This window comes from Panthera tigris, chromosome E2 (genome assembly GCF_018350195.1).
Source record: "Panthera tigris isolate Pti1 chromosome E2, P.tigris_Pti1_mat1.1, whole genome shotgun sequence".
In the NCBI taxonomy this organism is placed as follows: Eukaryota; Metazoa; Chordata; class Mammalia; order Carnivora; family Felidae; genus Panthera; species Panthera tigris.
This window is the reverse complement of record NC_056674.1, coordinates 44,860,155-44,880,898: the sequence shown is the minus strand read 5'-3', so window position 1 is coordinate 44,880,898 and position 20,744 is coordinate 44,860,155. Positions and strand designations below refer to the sequence as shown.

General features: G+C 52.4%; 1 protein-coding gene and 1 long non-coding RNA gene across 3 annotated transcripts in view; one reads left to right on the top strand and one right to left on the bottom strand.

Annotated features, from left to right (window-relative positions):
• Window positions 1-6,064: 6,064 nt before the first annotated feature.
• WWP2 (WW domain containing E3 ubiquitin protein ligase 2) overlaps window positions 6,065-20,744 on the bottom strand; it is a 149,619-nt gene continuing 134,939 nt past the window's right edge. The window contains exons 11-24 of one of the 2 annotated variants that reach the window (XM_042969661.1): window positions 20,248-20,302; window positions 16,666-16,747; window positions 15,985-16,113; window positions 15,535-15,610; window positions 15,152-15,223; window positions 14,841-14,929; window positions 12,838-12,997; window positions 11,455-11,588; window positions 10,989-11,129; window positions 10,278-10,398; window positions 9,827-9,931; window positions 8,806-8,902; window positions 8,543-8,615; window positions 6,065-8,052 (exon numbers count right to left, since the gene is read on the bottom strand). In XM_042969661.1, the coding sequence (XP_042825595.1) occupies window positions 7,953-8,052; window positions 8,543-8,615; window positions 8,806-8,902; window positions 9,827-9,931; window positions 10,278-10,398; window positions 10,989-11,129; window positions 11,455-11,588; window positions 12,838-12,997; window positions 14,841-14,929; window positions 15,152-15,223; window positions 15,535-15,610; window positions 15,985-16,113; window positions 16,666-16,747; window positions 20,248-20,302 (1,434 nt within the window). In that variant the 3' untranslated portion in view covers window positions 6,065-7,952. The remainder of the gene's footprint in view (window positions 8,053-8,542; window positions 8,616-8,805; window positions 8,903-9,826; window positions 9,932-10,277; window positions 10,399-10,988; window positions 11,130-11,454; window positions 11,589-12,837; window positions 12,998-14,840; window positions 14,930-15,151; window positions 15,224-15,534; window positions 15,611-15,984; window positions 16,114-16,665; window positions 16,748-20,247; window positions 20,303-20,744) is intronic. The other variant, XM_042969662.1, reaches the window with a different exon arrangement.
• On the top strand, window positions 13,834-16,789 carry LOC122234175. Its single transcript, XR_006211947.1, has 3 exons — window positions 13,834-14,201; window positions 15,318-15,409; window positions 16,213-16,789. It is a non-coding gene; the product is annotated as an uncharacterized LOC122234175 (long non-coding RNA).

Here is a 20,744-nt window from a genome sequence, read left to right as displayed (position 1 = left end):
GACGCAAGGTCTCTGAGCCCATCAGTGCTGCTGGGCAAATGATGTCAGGCTGTGGACGGGGGGCAGGGACTGAAAGTACTCCCCTTCCCAGTATTTGCTTTCCCCAAGTACAGGAAGAAGAGCAGTAATGGTACCTTCCTGCCTATATTCCTGGTTAGTGTGATGTTTTTCATCTACAGATAATAATCTCCATGCTCTGGCTCTTTCATTTACTAAAAATCATAGCCACATCCAGGATCCAGGACACGGAAGAGACTCTAATCCAAGGACACTTAATCTGACCTAGGAACGGTATATTAGTTAGCTCTTGCTGTGTAATGAATCGCCCTAAGATTCAGCAGCTAGAACAACACACACTATGATCTCACGGTTCCCGCAGGTCAGGAGCCCCAGCACAGCCTGGCTGGGTTCTCTGCTCCAGGATGCTCACAGGTGATAATCATGCTATCAGCCGGGCTGCAGTCATCTGAAGGTTCCATGCACATGTGGTTATTGGCAGGATTCAATTCCTCATGGGCTACTGGACTGAGGATCTCAGTCTCTTGCTGGCTATTGACACGGATCTGCCCTTAGTCCTTTGCCACATGGGCGTCTCCAACACAAAAACTTACTTCGTCAAAGTGCACAAGCAGAGAGGGCAGTGGAGAACCAACTAGCAAGGAGGAGGTCACAATCCTTTGTAATTCAGTCACAGAAGGGACACCCATCACCTTTGCCATGTGCCATTGGTAAGAAGCAAATCACAAGCCTAGCACCACTCAAGTGGAGGGATTATTAGCCCACTAGCATGGGAACATTGGGAGGGAGTCATAAGGGGGCCACCTAAGAAGTGAGCCTTCCACTGATAATGAACGAGGATTCACCAGAGTAATTCACAACAGGCCACTGTGGGTTTTCCTTTTTTAAAATTTCAGTGCCTAATTAATGTGTTAGAATGAAGATAATATTAATAAAAAATGCAGAAATAAAACATTCTCATGTTTATAAACAGGACTATCTATTGGCTTTGGAGAGAGAAAAGCAAAACAAAGCAAAGCAAACCCCGATGAACTAAATCAGAGCTCTGAGAGAAGTGAGGCATGATGGGCTTAATCATGGCCAATTAGCAAAACTTCAATAATGACATGAATTTATCTTTGCTCCCAGCCAAGACTCCATTAAAATGATGGTGAATGAATGTAAAAGATCTCCCACTTTTCCCTGGCCACTTGGCCCAATTTGAGAGAGAGCACCTGCGAGGTAGAAAAGAGAATTCAACAAATTTTTAGGCAGAAAGCAGAAGTGGCCAGCGGCAGGATCCCCAGCCAAGATTAGTGTGGAAGGAGTTTAGCCAAGGAGAGTTCTGGTGAGCCGGGAAAGACTCGGACCCGAAAGAGGTCGGAGTTAGTGCCACAGGAGTAAACACGGGCAGATTAGGTGAAAGTCAAGTCCCCTTTGGGACCCCTATGGAAAGATGGCCAGTTGCAAGCTGCCCCCTCCTCACACCCACTGCCCCGGGAGATCTATCGAAGGAAAGGAAGTTAATGGAGATGGCAGATGAACCATGTGTTAGCCCTCTCCAGCCTAGCTAAAATGACAGCAAAGAAAGCTTTATAGAAGTCTTACTCCACTTCAGTGATGTTCAACACAGTGTTAAAAGGTGGAAAGCAGGTGGAGGCATCTAACTGGCCATGCAGAAGCCTTACCCTAAAACACTGCAGAGGGAGATGCAGGGGAGAAATGAGTGAGCCCCCCGAGAGACTCAGTACCTGGGGCAGCAGGAGGGCAGGAAGAGAGCTGACAACCGGGGTAATTAAAATTAGTTTCTGTTTGGAAGGGTGGGGCACCCAGGTCCCCCCGACCAGCACCCCGGCCCCAGCCACAGAGCCTAACTACCGCCCCTCTGCCAGCTGCAGACCAGGCTGAGGGTGGAGGTGCAGGGCTGAAGAAAGAAAAGGTCAAGTCAGTGGCCGGGACTCTAAGAACCTAGGTTCCTTCCTTCTCCTTACTCCCAAGAAGCCCATGGGCAGGTACTCCAACTCAGGTACATCCTTCCCCTCAGGCAGGGAATAGAGGATTCATCTCTGGAGAAAATGGTCACCCCAGAGAAAAAAACGTGAACAGCGACATTCAGGTCCCACTGAAAAGGTCCGCTTGCCACCTAATCCTCTTACAGCAAAGACCAGCAGGCAAGAGACCACCCCGGAGTGTTTTCTTCTGAAATATGGAGAGCCACCGAGTTTAAGGAAGGAGTTGTTTTCTCACTCTGTGCCGTTTCCTAACGGTTTTGTAGCTGTCTCCACCTGCCCTGTTGTGACATCCATTTTAGAACCTTATCTTTTGAGTGGCAGTTTGGGCCCCAGCCTGGGGTGACCTAGGAGTATCACAGATCCAGGCCAGATCCGGGGATGGTTTGTCTGGATGAGTTTCTGCCTCCGTGTTTTTCAAAGCCACAGCCAGGTGCAGAGCACAGGCAGTCCGGTTTTGTTGCAGTTTGCTGGTTGGCCTGCTTGCATGAAACAGGAGGGAGCAGTGGGCCGGTGCCCAAGCCCTGTCTGTACTGGAGCTTACTTAGACCCCTTTACCCCACCGAGGCTCACTCCCAGCCACCACTGCCAGGCCCTGGGCGTGGCACAAATCTTGTTCCATTTGCATTTTGTTCTATTTCCGACCCTTGGAAATCTTTATCTTGTTTTTGAACGGGCCTTTTTGGCTTTCTCTTTTTATATTTTATGTGTCTTTATTATATGTTTGGAACAGAAAGGTTGGCCAAGTCATGAATTCACTGTGCCATCTTGACGGAACTCCCTGTGGTTTCTAACACGATTTTACTCGCAAAAGAAGCAGGGCTCCTAGAAGAGGTGATTATGTGTTTGGGGCAACAGAACTAAAGCTGGGAACAGATTATCATATAGGCCATCAAAGATATCCAAAAGAGTGACGGCAGAGTCAAATTGAAGGGGCCCAAACTGAAAAGCATCATAAGAAAATAATTAGTCATCAGGACCCTCTGAATTCAAGTTAGACCCTGAGTCCATGATGTTCAAATGGTACAAATAATAAAGGTGTGCCAAAGAAGTGACATGCTCTGATCTGAGTCTGTTGATGCTTGATTCATAAAGTATGGACTATAGAAAAGTGAACTGGACTGTGGTACTTGAACCAACCTCAGACTCAGAGGACCTGATAAACAAAAGGATATTGAAAACTAGGTTTACAGGGTAGGACTACAGGGAAATGAGCTGGGGTAATAACTTTGGGCATTAACTCAATTTTCTTCCCAGGATGAGGCTAGAGCCTTGTTGATGCCAAGTTCGGCTGAAGAAGCAGGAGAGCTTGCTATCTGTCGGCATTCTTGTAGAGACATACAGCTCTTTAGGGTTTATCTATTAGAGTGATGAGATCCCCAATATAGAAAGCCAGTAAGGTAGCAAGAACTGAGATCCCATATCCAGTGAGGTCCCAGTGACGCCTGGGAGACTCACCAGAGATCTTGGGTGACAAAGGATCACAAGACAAAGGGTGACAAAGGATGACAAAAGATCACTGGAGATCTTGGGTGACAAAGGAAATCCTACCAGCGCTTCACTTCCAAAAAATTCTTACAGTTTTGGCTAATTATATCAGGAACTTATTACAGTGCATAGGAGTAGGGGAGCCTCTCTGCCTATCTAATTCTCCTTGAAACACTTCAGAATAAGAAAAAAAATGAGGGGTGCCTGGGTGGTTCGGTTAAGCGTCCAACTTTGGCTCAGGTCATGATGTCAGAGTTGAGTTTGAGCCCTGTGTCGGGCTCTGTGCTGTCAGCTCCAGCTGTGGAACCTGCTTCAGATCCTCTGTCTCCCTCTCTCTCTGCCCCTCCCCTGCTCTCTCTTCCAAAAATAAACATTTTTTAATAATTGAGGATATAATAAAAGCAAAGAAAAGTAATTAGAACCCCCCAGGGTGAAAGACTGTATGAGGAAGAAACAGTTTTGTTATATTATACTATTTAGCTCTGGAGCAAACAACATTTATTTGTATAATCATGGTAATATAGATGGTTTTTGTTGCTTTTCAGCTTTTTGAATAAACCTTTAGAAAAAGTACAGATGATTTCCTTATGATTAAATAATAGAATGTAAATATCAAAAAAAAAATTTTGATTGTATAAAAGTAAAAGGACAGCTGCCCAGAGTTAGGGGAGGGAAATGGGAACAGAGAGCTGGAAGGGCAGCTGGTGGGCGGGGCAAGAATGCAGTCCACAAAGTGGGGTGGCAAGGGACCCTGCCCACTGTGAAGGCCAGTAAAACAAGAACCTTTCCGAGGGGCATGGGGGAGACTATGTTGGGAGTTTAAAACTCTATCTGGAAGGATTCAAAAGAAACTAGCATTAATAGTGGCCTTTGGCAGGTGATCAGGGTGGCTGAGGAATAAAAAAGTAAAGGGCGGGGCTTTCACTGTGGACCCTTTGTATCTTTGAATTTTAAACCTTTTTAAAAATTTTTCGGGGGGCCCCTGAGTGGCTCAGTCGGTTAAGCGTCCGACTTCGGCTCAGGTCACGATCTCACTGTCCGTGAGTTCGAGCCCCGTGTCGGGCTCTGTGCTGACTGCTCAGAACCTGGAGCCTGTTTCATATTCTGTGTCTCCCTCTCTCTCTGACCCTCCCCCATTCATGCTCTGTCTCTCTCTGTCTCAAAAATAAATAAACGTTAAAAAAAATTAAAAAAAATTTTTTTTCGGGGCACCTGGGGGACTCAGTTGGTTAAGCGTCCAACTCGTGATTTCGGCTCAGGTTGTGATCTCATGGTTTGTGAGATTGAGTCCTGTGTTGAAAGTGCAGAGACTGCTTGGGATTCTCTGTCTCTCTGTCTCTCTCTGCCCCTCCCCTGCTCACTCGCTCTCTCTCAAAATAAACATTCTTTATAAATAAATAATTAAATACATATATAAAAATGTTAAATAAAAATAAAGGTACATCATCAACAATCCAACTTGCAGGACTGCCCCCTCCTTGAAGAACAGCGTGGGTGGCCAAGACCTGCCCAAGCGCACTCGCTGAAGCTTTGCCGCCATGAGCAAACCACTGGCCACAACTATAATGACCCTTAGGATGGAGATGGGTGTATTACAGGAGTCATACTGCAGAATATTAACAGTAAAGAATCATTTAGACCTACGTTGACGAACATGGAAAGGTTTCCCTAACACCCTGCCGAATGAGACAAGTGAGTTGCTCAACATATAGAAGATCCCATCTTTGGTATATTTAAAAATCACACGTATATTTGATTTTCATATGCACACTAGGTAACATGGAAGGGCCATGGCAAACTTAACAGTTCTTTCTGAGGTAAGACGAGGAGAAGAGTTTCCATCCGAACATGCCTTATTTGAATTTATTGTGAGATGTCTGCACAATGTGCAGAGTTTTTTTCAATAATTTTCTCAAAGCACAGCATTGCTCTGGTTAAGTAAAAAAAAGGCTCTGGGGTGGGGCAATGAATTCACCTATAAATTCCAGGGAGGAGCCACTCTGAACATCTCTCTGCCTCTCCTGAGAAGAGGCACAATCAGGGCAAGTTCTTGATCAACGTCATTTCCACGCCAAACGCATCGAGACACAGCAACATGATGATCTGTCCCAAGTGAATCCTTAAGGGTGGCAAGACTTCGTGTGACCATTCGCTCAAGATGACGACATCCCTCTATCATCATGGGACTCAGTAAATGTTTCTCGAATGAATGACTGCCCGGACGCTGTCCCCAAGAGCTGGTTTCCAAAACCCACCCAACCTGCAGCCACAGCTGTTCATGTTCTAGCCCCACAAGAGCTGCTCACAGAAACCCAGGCCTGGCAGGGAGAGGCTGACGGCGTCCAAAGGGTGCAGTGAAGTAACCGTGCCCAACGGCTATAACAGTGACCCCTGCACAGGGACTCAGCCACCCGTCAGAAGCCTGACACTCTTGGTTAATAACACGCACATTCCTAAAACCAGCAAGGTTATGGCACTTCCACCCCTATGTGGGCCTGGAGGGTGTATGGGGCCCAGAGGCCTCTTGTCTGGAGGACAGCAATTCTGTAGACATCCACGCCAACACCACCTACAGCTGCTGATTGTTTATTGCACGAGAAACTGGCAATACCAAGGCAAGGGGGTAGGCATTACAAAACAATCTGGTGACCAACCCAGGGCTACCGAAGGACATTCTACACAACACCTCGGTTATATACACGTATGTACACGCACGCACACACATGAACACACTCGGAACACCTGTGAGCCTCAGCCTTACAAGCCCCCAACGGCAGCTTACACCCCCAACCCCCAGTAGAGCAGGACACTGCAGGGAAGCACAGCAAATGACTCAAGGAAAGAAAAAAAGTTGAGCTCCAGGGAGCTGAGCCACTCAGATCAGCACACACAACACAGTGGACACGGGCCGTCCCTCCGCAGGCCAGGGGGAAGGAAAAGGACCTGGGGGTGTGAGGCTGTCCCCAGGAGGCCCCGTGACTGATCAGTGGATCTGCCTGGGGTCCCAGGAAGGTCAAGCTAGTCTACAGCTGGTGCTCAGTGCTAGAGCCCCAGGGGCCCGCACCAGGGAGCTCATGACAACCACCAGCATCCCAGAGGAGCAGGTACGCCTTGCGGGTCTCCACACGTGGCGGAATGAGCACGTCAGAGGCTGGCGGGAGCTCCGGAAACCAAGTCAGACAGCGTGCAGCAGCTCGAAGCCCTTCCACTGGTCTCCAAGAGCATCGTTTTCCACGTGCGGATAAAGCCTCACTTCTAGGCAGAATGAACACACTCTAGGGTGGCTGGGACACACTGCATTCTCAATGGGAGACTAATGGACCAGCCTGTAGCCTCAGGGGCTGGCGGGGAACAACAGGGTCACCCACGCCCACGTGCTCCAGCACTTGGGGCTGCCTGGACAACTACATCTAGCAAAGGGAGTTCTCTGTCAAAGGTGGCAAGGTTGGGTGGCACTCAGGACACCGCCCCCTCCGCCTCTCTGTCAACGCTTGGGGACTAGGCCGCGCGGAAGCGGAGTCACCGGGTCAGGCCTGCCTGAGCTCACAGAACTGCTGAGCAGGTTCCTAAGACGAGCAGCCATTTGGGGAATCCCTGGACCAGTGGTGCCGGATCCCTCAAGGTCCCAGCAACACCTGGCGTCCCAGCTCCTTGACAGAAAGCGCCAGCAGCACACCAACATCGAAACACAGAGCTATCCTGCACACAAAACGCTTCAAGTGGATGTCAAAGGGAGAAGAAAGTCTGAGGGAGTCTGTGGTTTCCACCCCACTGACACCCAAGCAGCTGGTACCACCCTTTGTTTGCGGGAAAGAACAAACTGGCCAGCACTGAGTGCAGAGACGGGCCTTGCTGCTCAGCCTCGGTGACGGGAGCCTGCAGGGAGAGGAGGCGGCAGGCCCAGCTCTCTCCGGGTATGGGAGGAGTTCCTCTCGCTCAGACCTCCATCTTACACAGATCACTGGGAAAGTTCTATTTAAAACAGAACCTCTTTTACTGGCAAAGACTCTGGGCCTTGTCGGCCCAGAACAGCTACCCCAAGCGAGTGGTCGGTCTCCTTCTCGCCTGACTGGCCCGTCGGACCCAGGGCTTCCGCCACAGCTCTTCAGCAGAAGGCACCCTCCCTGCACGCTCATGCATACCTACAGCTGGTCTTTGGGGAAAAGGAGGGAGAGCTTACAGAGAGGGTCAGGCCTCCAGACTCTGAAACGGGTGACGGGGCCAAGGTGACATGGGGGCTTTATTCCAGACTGCCACCAGTGGGTAGGGGGGAAGGGAGGGAGACAGGCAGGACCTCCAGAGGTCAGACTCTGCCACCACCAGCCTGATGACAGTGTGGTCCCACGCACGGCCACCGCTTGGGGGGGCCTCCCGAGTGCTGCGTGGCCTCCGGCCTCTTGGGCAGGAAGAACTCGGGACTATGTGTGCGCTGGGGGGCGTGGGAGGGGGCGGCCTCGGTCACTCCTGTCCAAAGCCTTCAGTCTCCTCGATGGCATACAGCAGCTTCTCTTTCAGCTGTTCATAGCTCTTGTATGGGGGGAGATCCAGACGGTTGAAACTGTTGAAAGAGGGAACAGAAGAGTCAGCACAGAGGTCAGGGTTCCATGGCCCTGCTCCAGCCTGGCCGCAGGGGGTGGTCAAAAGAGTTCATGTGACTGTGGCTCAAACATGCCAAGTGGCCAGACGCCAGAAGAGAGTCCTTGAGGGCCCCGCTGTGTGAGGCCTTAATGCTTCTGGTCCCCAGACCATGGGAGGGTTAGGAGACGGGGCAGGGCCACTGGAGAAAGGGGGAACTGGGCAGCAGGGCACACGGGGAGGCAGCTCTCTGTCTACTGGAAGAGAAGTGTTTGAGTATTTAACAGCCGGTAAGGACATGAGGACTGCTGCCGTAACTCCCAAAAGATCAGAGGCCCCTCCTCTCGAACCCCAGAGCCACACGGAAGTTGCCAGAGTCAAGTCCCAAAGCAGCCCCACTCACTGGACTGCCCTCAGGAGCTCATCCGGTCTGTGAGGTTCTAGCCACCTCCCACTAACACCAAAATGCTCACCACGTGTGGCTTCTGGGCAGCCAGGTTTCCTTGCCAACCTTGTCGACGCAAAACTTCTGTGGTCCATTGCTACCTGTTATCCAAAGAACACCACATCAGGTACAACTGAACCATCCCCTCCCACGGCAGGACCCTGGCTGCACCCACAGTGGAGGGGGGCTCAGGCCCACTGACTTGCTTCCAAGGAGATTTTAAGCCCCGCCCGCCTTTCGAGCTGCCCTCACACCAGCCCCAGGGCACCAGCAGGGCAAGGGGAGACGCACCAATGAGTTCGGCAAATCCTCCAACAGGCAGGCGGCAAGTCCCGGTGACGAACTGCAGCAGGCGGATCCTCTTCTCATTGTCCATCTCCTTCACCACCTGGAACTCCACGAGTCAGCGCAGAGCCAGACAAGCCACCTGACCCAGAACCTCGCCCTAACCTGTGACTCCAGGCAGCCAGGACCCCTCTTTGGGGCTGAGAACACAAAGCCCGGGGTTGGGGGCGGGGGCGGTTATAGCCACCAACCTCAGAAACCCCCAAGCCGCTGCCTCTGAGGGGCTGTGTCCGTAGGACAACCCCACCAGTCCGCGGGACAGGTCTCGGTCTCAGGGGCACCTCGAGCTGGATTTTCTTTTCCCGTCCAGGTTGTACTTGTAAGAACATACCAAGGATGGGAGTGATTGCTTAAGGGGTATGGGGTTTCTTCTTGGGGGTGATGAAGAGTTCTGGAATTAGATGGTGGTAATGATCGCATCACACCGTGAAAGGCCAGTGAACTGTACACCTTAACATGGTGAATTTTATGAGATGGGAATTGCACTGTCATGACGACATGTTCATGTACGTCCTTTTCTCCAGGGGTGCTACGCTTCGTGACAACAACGACAAGACTACACCCAGGAAAGAACCAATTCATCAGGTCCAGGACTCCAAGCTCATTCGGTTTCTCTGGAGCCCAGCACACGCAGTCCCGTCCCACCCGGCTGGAGGGCAGCCGCGCCCTGCGGGAGCTTCCCTTCCTGCCTGCAGGCTGGCGCTCCTGCACCCCAGTGTTTTCAGCGGGCCCAAGGCTGACCACCACCATGTCCTGTCAAGTGCACCGGCCACAAGCCAGCTGCAACCGCGCTGTTCGGCCCCAGGTCGGGTTTCTCCTTGGGGAGGGCGTCAAGGAGGAGGGAGGTGACCACACAACAAGGGTCCTCTAGCTTAAGATCTCATCAGGTCTCGTTCCTGTGGCTGACTGCTGAAACACCCCAGCCGAGACCCGCACCCGACTCCGGTGGGATGGGTCCCGGGCCTACCTGCCAGAACCACTGGATCTGCTTGCTGTTCTTGGTGTAGTGCCGGTAGATGGTGTTCTTCTGCCAGTCGCTCATGTCTATCTCCTGCATGCCACACAGCATCAGCTGCAGAGGGGACAGGTGTCAGCAGGCCAGCGCCAGCCCCCTCCCCACAGGTGCACAGTGCCTCATCCACCACTAGCAGGTGAAACCATCCTGAACGTTTTCATCTGTTTCTGCTGGCGGTGGTGATGATCTGGGCGATACAGCCCTGAACGTGGAACCCCTCACAACGAGGGCCAGGGGAGGAATAGGTGTGAGAAACCAGATCACACCCATCCGCCCCATGGCCTCGAGCCGGAGGGAGTGTGAGGTTTTACTGGTGAGTCCCTCCGGGGGACGCAGTGGGCCAACAGAGGGCAGGACGGCCCCAGAGGCAGAGGCGCAGGGTGGAGGCAACCTCAGTTCTCACCTCCAGCTCTTTCTCATCAAAGTAGCGCAGCCACTCCAGGGGGGCCACCTCATTGAAGCCGTCCAGGAAGGCTTTGGTCTGCTCTTCCACGCCCCGGGTGAAACGCCAGTCGGTTAGGAGCCTAAAACAAAAGATCAGCCATCAGTGGCGCCGAGACCCGCTCCTCAGGTGCAGCTCGGGGCCTGCCACGAGGCTGTTGTCACACGGCAGCAAGGGATCAGGTGACGGTAACCAGGAGACACTGGAGTCTGTGACATTCCACCCCCTCCTCTACCTCCCACCGTCGCTGGCTGAACTTCAGGCATGTGGAGGTGAAGACGCTAGACCGAGAGACCTGAAGAAGGCACACGGGTGAAGTCGCGCACAGATGCGCGTCAGAGAATGGACTTGGGTAGGCACCCGGGACACAGAAATCCTGCCAGTTAGAAGGAAGAGGGAGATGTTCAAGTTTCATGCCTCTTCAAGGCCCTGCAGTCTCGAAGGCTTCCATGTGGGGAAAAAGCGCCAACAGGAGCTCTGACATGACCTTGGGCTCCGGTTTCCTCAGCTCTGGTCAGCGTGTGATGGCCCTGGGTAGCCATCACAGGCCAATGCCAAATGGGAGGCTGTGATCCCCGGTGAAATACCCGGGCGCCTGGCTGGAGGGTGCCCCAGAGACGAGGGGGCTCTGCCCTTCCCCCCGCCACCGGCTCCCCAGTGCTTGAGACTCACATGATGTACTCTTCCTTGTTCTCCTCTGTCACTCGGATGCTCTCACCACCTTCCTTTAGCTCATGGGTTGTCACCTTGCCCAGGATCTCCATGTCCTGGATGAAGTACAGCTCTAGACCACACTCTTCCAGGTTGTTCTCTCTGGGGGCACGAGACACCAAGAGGGAAGAGGTCTATCTCAGAAGGGTCTTCCCTTATCCTGCTCCGTCACTCACATTAGTGTTCGTGGGATGCAAGGACTCACAGGTAGCTGAAGTCCAGAACAGAGCCCGGGACCTCTCCCTGAGGCACAGAGTGAATTCCAGAGCTGCCCTCCAGGGAAACCTGGGAGCCGTGCATCTCCACAAGCATTTACACAGCCTATAAGAGTGCAAGGCCACTCTGGCGGAGAACATACAGGCCAACCGTGCTACTCCCCACCCAGAGACCCCTCTCCTCCCAACACGGTGCAAGGGAGAGGACTCACTTGATCCAGACGATAGAGTTGTAGAATTCAGGGTCAATAGATTCCAGGTCTTTCAGGGTTGGTCTCTTGTTGAGCATCCGCTTATAGAAAGGGAGGGTGAAGCCTGTGTCAATGAACTTCCCATGATACAGAGCCTGAGGAAGAAGAGACACGCCGAAGGGGTTCGGTCTTCAGAGGACCCTGCCCAAGTCAGGCTCTCGGATGCTCCTCACCAAAGCCCAACTACTGCTACCTGCCCTCTCTCCCCAAGAGCGCCTACGACCTTGGGACACCTGCAGACCACAGGGACAAGCAGAGCCAGCCTGCTTAGGAGCCCACTGCCTGCCCAGCACGCTCACCCGCCAGCTCCCTGTTCTAGCAGAGATCTGCCCGCACTCCCAGCACAGCCCCAGGCGGCGGCCCTGACTCACTGACGCTCAGAGCTGGGCCGCAGAGGCAGCCAAAAATAATGCAGACGCTGTCAATGGCAAGAGCTGGCGGGCCAGTGGTGAGTAATAGTCTAGGGTTTTACTGGTCTGTCCTGTCGGCTGCGGGGCCAGGCGGGTCTCTAGACCTGGGAAGAATGTGCCCACTTCCTGAGCCCAGCACCTTAGCCAAGAACTTCCAGACAAGGGGAAGGGACATATTTAGTCATGGGCTCTGGGGTTCCTGCAGGCAGAGCATTCAGGAAGTCAGGAAGAAGCAAAGGAAAGTGAGCGATGAAACATCTCCAACTACCAAAAATGGCAGAAGGACTATACGACTCTCACAGGCTCCCCCTTCTCAATCCCGGTTCTCTGCCCTCACGAGACACTCGACAGGATACACATGACATGACTCCCTTCTCTACTCACACCGTGTTCCTATTTCTAGAGAAATACGGGTACCATGACTCCCTTTTTCCTACTGTTCACCCACTCCCTGACGATGCCTCCTACATCCTGACCAACAGTCTACTAGGACTCTGTTCTAAGCTAGTGTTGATTCCAAATCCCCTTCCAGAAGTGAGCGTCTCAGTCAGATACTCCCCAACACTCCCACCCGAGGCTCGTGACAGACCGTGGTACGCACCTCCCCGACATCTCCTCTCCCCCCGCGAGACAGGCAGGTGGGCAGCGTGTGTCATGCCAACACCCTCAGCGGGGTGCACACTGAATGTCAAGTGAGCGATCGCTTGACCAGTCCTACACAAATCAAACATGAAAACCCTCTCATAGCCCCTGGGGGCACCGCTGACAGAGCTCTGAACTACCTCCAGAATGCTAGCTTTTTGCATGTCTTGTTAGGAGCCGTGTGAGGAGGCGCGTGGGGCTCAGAGACGGGGCACCCACTGCAGGCGGCTGTTGGCATGCCTGGCTCCCCGACAGCCGCCCTCTCTAGAGATCTCGCAGCAATGCATCTTACCATAGCGATGAATCTGCCAATAAAGCGGAAATAGGTGAGGTGGTCGGGGTTGATGGAGGAGGCAGGGTTGATCTGCAGACAGTAATTGTTCTTCCCGGCGTATTCAAATAAACAATACATGGGGTTGAGCACCTCATGAGACAGGAGGAAAAACCACTCCCTGCGAGAGAAGACAGAGAAAAACAAGGGTAATGGATCCCTTCCTGCAACCTGCACCAGAGATGTGACCCTCCTCTGTCGTCTTGTCTTGGCTAGTTTGGAGACACGCGTCCCTGGTTGCCGAGCCCCACTGGGATTAACACCTGGTATAATTTGTATTAGCAGCTGGTCAGTGAGCAAGGGTGAACCAGGACAACAATTGCACTTGTGGACAGTGCTCAGGAAAGCCTGCGTGCATGTCTCTGGGCTCCGAGGTGATGCATTCCAGGACTTTACATCCGATATCCAGTATGTCTGATGGCAAAGGAGCTCTTTGTACCCTGAGGCCACCATGCACAGCTGTGCAGGCTGTGCACTGTACAAAGGCACTATGTTAAAATAGCATGGGTTTGCACATTTATTACGATAATTTTTCTGCACGTACCAGTCAAGCTAGTATTTTTCCCAATAAAACAAAGATATCATGACCATTTTCTAACATGGAAGTGTCTTGAGAAAGGGCATCTTTTTCTAAATCTTGCACAGGTGCTGTAAGAAATAGCTAGCCTGTTTTTACCCTGAGTTGGCAGAGTAATATGAATACACAGTAATATGTTCTTAAGCCCTGATGCATGAAAACTCTGTAATCCATGCTGCCTCTAGATTATAAACCTCATTCCCAGCAGCTGTACAACAGGTATCTCGCTTCCCTTGCTCTTTCCCCTCCCCTCACCCCAGACCCCACCACCATACCCTTTCCCACACTTCCACGCATTTTTCTGAACCAACACCCATGACTTGGCATCTCTTTGTGGCCTAGATACAAGCCGCAAGCCAGAATTCAGGGTCCTTTCAGGCTTGAGCTCAACCAGCAGGGGGACATCCCAAGGGGGCCAGTCCCCGGCTGCTTGTGGCCGGGCAGACGAGGAGTTCCTTCGATGCAGAGGGTGCCTCGGTATCCCGTCCGTGGTTCTACCCTGTGGTAGAACAGCATGACGTAACCTACCATAGGGTAAAACCACTGGCAGGACACAGAGAGACAGACACACACGGGGTGGGAGCCACACCACCAAGCAGAGCCTGGAGAGAAGGTCACCATGGTCACCACAGAACAAAGAGCAATTGATCCACAGGGGCCAACACAGAGGGCAGCACCACCGGCAAACAGAGGACCAGAAGCAAGTGAACCCAACACCAAGAGAGAAGACGTCCCCACACCGTGAGAGGTCAGCGAGCTGAGCGGTCACCGTAGGCCAGGATGCTCCTTCTCCCTGCCAGGGGACCTTCAGCCCCATTATCCAAGGCAACGTTTTGTCAGAGAGTCTGTTAACTTTTGCAGGCAGACTGGGTGAGGGCAGGCCAATGCTTTAGGCTCTTCTTACGGGCACATCAGCCATTTTAATTTTTGACCCTCTGCACATGATGTGTAGCTGAGCCCTGATCAAGGCCCTCCGGGTTGGGACAGAGCTTATATATGTCAGGCACACAGGGACACACCAGATTTGACCTGCCCCAGCTGCCCAAGAAGAGAAGCCTGGGGCCGATTTTAATTGAAACCACAGGACATCACTATTTAGCCACTGCCGAATGGTTCAAGTACAAAAATCATGAGCCACTGTCCTCAGCTCTTCCCTTGGGAGCTCCCAGCCTCCCCACAGGCCAATAACTAAAGGGTCAATTCCCAGCCCCGAAGGGGACCCTGGGACCCTGCTCCTGTGCCCATGTGGACCAGCCACACCCATGCCTACTCCTGAAGGTGCAGGAGTTCGGGGAGCCAATGTGAGCAAGGGGGAGGCAGCGTTCTGGCTGGAGGCATTTCTGGGGCAACGGGGTGCCGCACAGCCTTCCAGAGGTGATGAGCTTACCTGGCAATGCCTCCGTAGTCCAGGCCCTCCTCGCCGCGCATGATGATGTAGAGCCGGCGGCGCAGGTCATACGGCTTCATGTTCATGATCTGGGGAGACAGAGCATAGTGGCCAGAGTGCCACGCCTGCCTCCGTGGCAGGCTGGGGCAGGGCAGGGAATTCTAAGGCCTGCTGTTCAGCAGAGACTTGTCACCAAGGCCCACACCTTGGAAACTCTACCACATGGATTCAACGGGCCATGTGACAGGAGATGGGGTGGTGAGAGGGGGCCTCCTGTTCGTTGGTCTCAGGCACCATGATTATTCTCTAACCTGCTGGAAAGAATCCTCAAAAAGCGTCTGCCTGGAAACGCTGATCTTCACATGGCTGGGGAGGGCATTCGACTGAAAAGAAAGAAAGAAACAAAGAAAGAAAACAAACCCCGAGTCAGGACCTCAGTCATAACTATCCGGTCAAGTCTCTCATCTGTACAAACAGGCTTCCCCGTCTCCCTGGACCAGTGGCGGAGAGCCTGGTACCGTAGGAATGGGAGCTGGTTTCCTGGAGATGATGTCAGACAGTCGCTTGGGGTAAGACAAGTGACTGGCGACCCTCCCTAAGACGCACGCGTTTCACTACCTCTGCTAGGCTGGGAAATCATGCTAAGTGAACTCAATCACCCAACCTCTGCGGGAGGTCCAGTCCCAGAACTCACGTGGCAGAGGAACCGGAACTGGTGATACTTCCACCGAAAACTTCGGTCGTAGGCACCAGGGGAACCCTGCTTCGTCCTGGGAAGAGCAAAGATGTTCTAGAACCCATGTGATTTCTCAAAAATTAGCAATGTATTTTGTTAGCCTTGAGGAAAGCTGATGCTATGTTACAGACAAGAAAGGAAAGGAAGTGACCGTCATTAGGTCTCCTGTAGACACATTTGAGGAGTAAAAAGAAAAACCAGAAATAAGGCCAGACTTCTTGCTTTTACAGAAAGACCACTAGTGTTATTCAGAATAAACAGGATAGCCCCTTCCCCCCCCACCCCCCCAACCCCGACCCCATTAATGTGACATTAAAACTGGCCACCAGAGGGCAGTAACAGGATCGAGACGAGGATGAACCCTGACGGTGTGAACAGATACCAACACTGCCTGTGGAAAGTCCTTACCCAGACTCAAACCCTGGGCGAGGATCCTTAAAGGTGGTGGTGCGTGTATTGTGGTCCACAAAATAGCGTACCCCTTCACTGGTGTACTTCATCTCCCACCCTGGGGGCAGAGCTGGTTCCTGGATCATCCTGGAAGCACGGGAAGAGAGGAGGTAAGGGGGGGTGTCTCCTTCTGGGCCTAGGAGGATGGGGTTCCCGGAGTGCTGCTTTCTCTCCGCTTTCACCCAGGCCCTGCACAGCCCTTGAGGACGCGTCTGGAGGAAACACACCTGGTACCACCCAAGTCGTGAGGACGGTTCTGTAGCAAAGAGAGGTCACGTACTGTCCCAAGGCCAAAGAACCAGCTCTAGGTGGATGGCCATGGCCTGAGTAGCCACCAGCGATCCTGAGACACCACAGGCCCCATCCCAGACTAGCTTCTAGAGGGGTTCCCTCGAGCCATTCGAGATCACGCTATCGGCAATGTGCACAACTGGCCCAGACACCACTCTCTATCCAACGAGAAAGTCAATTCAAGGAGCCACTTTCAAGTCTCATTAGGTCGACACCACATGGTAAGGGTCTTGGGGCATTCGTGTTTGGCTAAAGATATCCCTGAACACTGGCCATGGAGGACCATGCATTCCGAGGCACTTGGCCAACGCTGGAGCTACACCTGGCCGACCTGGCCCGTGTCCTTACCCCTGGGTCCGAGGGTCCTCCCACTGCGTGGTGCGTGTGTTATGGTTCACGTAATACACCCGTCCGTTGTCCTGTCTCTTCTCTGCCATGCGAGAATAAAGAAAAGACGACAATCAGCTTGCAAGACCTTGAGTTCCACTCCCCTCTGGCTCCCACGTCCTGAGTGCCAGCGGTCTCAATTTCTGCCCCTGTTCCAGACCTGTTAGAGAAGTTTAACCGATGAAAGCCTGGCTCACTCACATCTGTCACTGGTAAAAAGGACAAAGAGAATCTTTCCCTACTGGGGAGTGGGGGAGGGTCAAACACATTTCCAACTCAAGATCCAGCACTGTCTTTGGTTGGTCGATTTGTTGGAGGAAAGGGGGCGGTGTGGCAACACGGAGGGGGAGCAGCCCCAGCTGAAACCAGAGGCATAATTGCATCCAGCTGTGCGCAAAGTGGAGGCACGGCCAGCCTCCCTTCAACCCGGGTCCCGTCCCCAGTCCCTCATGGGCCGGTCTCTGGTCCTGCAACTGCTCCATCCAGGCAGGGTCATTGTGGGGTGGCTGCATTTTCCTTTGTACCTTCTTGATCAGTACTCGGTACCACAGGGCCTACTCCCGTCTGCCTTCTCTCCTTCCCCCTGCGTGAAGGCAAAGCTTTGTTCTAAAACTCTCATAGCCCAGCAAAATGTCGTGTTGCACATGTGCAATAAATGCCTGGGGCTGTGGGCACTTACAATGCCCACCTTGTTCTTACACCTTAGTGTGTGTTTCGAGCCAGGCCAGTGTTTGGGGGCGCTCAGACACATGGTCTCTGGCCTCTGGACAATCTTTCCTATCTCGCCCTCTCCTGGGGCACTGATGACGGCTCGGGTGCTCATGGGAGGGATCCAGGCAGACCCACACTAGCTACTGATTCCAGGCTGTGAGAGGCAGTGAAAGAGGCACTCCGTCAGCTCCAAGTGGATGACAAGGGAGACGAGGGGCAAGGCTTCGAACCCAAGAGAGGTCACCTTTCCCATGAAGTTCGTGAGCCTTCAATTCTGCTTCTGTCCCCCAAATAACTGATGCTAATGACCCTCCCTCTTTTACAATGACAGGGTGAAATTAAAAAAATAAAAAGAACCAGTTCCAGAAGGTACAGGCAAACCAAAAGCTAAGAAAGGCCTAGAACTGAGGAACTCACACCTCTCCCCTCAAGCATCAGGCTGCAGTGTTCCCAGTATCAACCTAGGTGCCTTGGTCTCTCTGTCTTACATGGTATCCATTACCTGACAGAAATCTTAAAAACACAGACAAAAGGAAAGAAAGCAAAGATGTCCAAGATTATTACAGAACTCACCATCACCTCAGAAAAGCTTATGGGACTGTCCCACAGAAGGCAGGCTTCCTGAGAAGGTTCTAAAAAAAAGGAGAGGCCCCTTCCATTCCAGAAGCTTCTGCTTTAAACTAGATCCTTTGTGTCCGCTCTGCCACGGGCCAAAGCCCATGCTGATCCTCAGGGTGGGGGATCTGTCCGGCCGGTCTGGGGCCTATGCCCTCATTGCTGCCAGGGGGCCTCCTGGAACTGCCTCACCGCATACAATTTCATAGTTCAGGGGCTGGGAAAGCCCTAACCCTAGCATCTAGTTTGCTTCCTTCAGGAAGAAGCAGACCTGGAAGCATGTAGTCACATGGCCAGGGTCAGGGTGGCTGAAGACATGTGGATCTAAACCTGAGGCATCCTAACCCATGGGCCGGGGTGCAGGGAGAACGGTGGGGTCTCTCCTAGAGGAGCAGAAAGCGACCTAGGACTGACAGCAGGAGAGCACAGCTTTGACAGCAGGCTCCCACTAAACACAATTCTCACTTGGTTCTGCTGCTGTTTCTGTTCACTCTCAACTCTTCTTGGGGAGGTGGCCCTGTCACAGCCCTGGAAAAGCCACACAAAGCCCAAAGGATGTGATTAGGAAGGTTCCCTGGCCCTCGGCCAGATGTTCTTTTTTCTCAGTTTCATACCAATATGATCTTGTGTGTTTTCCTGATCGCATGTAAACACCACTGACTCTGACCATGGCTCCTAATCCCATCTCAGATATTTCACACTTGGCTTCTGGGAGCTATTTTTGAGTCGCTGCAGATGCTCTTACTTGGTGACCATCATGTAGCAGAACCAAATCATGTAGCAGATTTACTTGGTGACCATGTAGCAGAAAGAAATCATTGGACTCTGCAGACCCAGGAACAACTCCGGGCCCCTGGCTCTGGGTCAGAGTGTCTACTGGCTGCCAAACATCATACATTCTTGTTTAATCTGATGCATTTTCCCTGCCTAGCCAGGGACCCTGTGTTTGACTCCTCACATTTGACTTGCTGCTGATCTCTGAGATACTTGTGACCTTTCATCAGTTCAAAGAGCCAGATGGGTCATCGGTGATTTTCAAGAACTGTCTGGAGGCCTCACTAACCAACACATCCCCCTAGAAGGTCTACAAGGTCCTTCCAGTGCTCTGGAATACAGTGGTAATTCCCTAAGTGACACACTATGGGTCCCAGGGAGGTGATGGAATCTGGTAAATTACTAGCAGGGAGTAACATGTCTACACCAAGAGGATCCAGCTCAAAAGCTGTACTTTCCCAGGTCATGTTCATCCTATCATTGTCACCTTCTCTGTCTTTACTGGGGAGCATGCCCCTGCCCAATTTAATAACCATCTGTGACCACCATCAAACTAGCATTTACTGTCTGCTACTGGCCTCACCAATACACTAAAGCCGGCACACGCTGATTCTTGCAAAAACTGCCCTCTTCGGAACGCAGGGACTCTTGCTGTATTGAACAAAACCCTGACCCGGTTCAGAGCTGCAGAATGCATGGAATCTCACCATCTCTCATGACCCCTTTTTGCATGGCTACTCCTTCCCAGAATAGCCATAAAGCCCATAATCTCTCCCAAGTCAAGGACGTCCATCCCTCTAACTCATTATTGGCAAATCACGCCCAGGACTTAAAATTCTCCAATGACAAGGAGAATCCAGCATGGCGTTATTAATCAGCAATGACGCGCCTCCACAGAGTTGCCGCCCAGTGCTCAACTCTCTCATCTGCTTCCCTCTGGTCTCTTTCACAACTGGGTCACAAATAAAAAGGTGGCTTTCTTTAGTCAAAATTAGGCTGAAGTCCTCCAACATCCTGGCTGCAAAAAAAGGTTTGGTAAGGTGGCTCCTTCCAATGGCACAGCCACAGACCTGAAACCAGTGCACCTGCGGGTAAGTCAGCGTCAAAATGTCTTAGTCAATGACAGGATGGATGGCTGGGTAGACCATTCAAAGTCAGGACCAAAACCCAACAGTCTCATGGCTGCTAAGGGACTCTGTCCGTAGGGTCATAACCCTTCAGTCATGGCAGGTGAATGCTACAGGGGTGCAGGGGAACTCAGTTACTTTCCCAATCTTCCAGCTCCATCGCCTGTAACCTCCCACTAGGGCATCCCCACAGCATGTGCTGGAGAAAAGTGAAATGGAGAATTGAGGGATGGGAGTGAGAAAGACTCACACGGGAAGAAGACAGAGCATCAGCCTACAGACAGCTGAGGACATGGAAGTAGAACTCGGTACTTACCCCAGCCAGGAGGGAGGGGGCCCAGTGGGTCATGGTCAGTCGAAGCACTTGAAGACTAAACACAAGAAACACAGCAGAACACAGAGATTAAAAAAAAGCCGCCGGTTAAAAATAAATCGATCGATAAAAATAAAAATGCCAAGGACTCATTTCCACATTTGAGCACTTTGTACAGGATACCGTGAGGCCTTAAGTGACATCTGCATCTCTCAAAAGTTTTCTTCAAAAGAGAGAAACCCAAAAAGAACCCCGCACACAGAGGGCCCCGACGGGCTTTGGAGAGGGGGGAGCGAGGGGGAGGACGATGGGTGCAGAAGAAGGTGGGCCAGGGCTGTGGAGGCAGAGAGCCGGCCCCAGGCGTGGCAGGAGGGCCCGGAGCGGACCGCCGGGCAGGCCCGGCCAGTGCCTTCCTGCGGCAGGAGCTCCTGCTCGCGGCGGCCAGGGCGACTGAAATCACCACCACCTCCAACTTTCTCCAAGAACCACACACGGGAGGG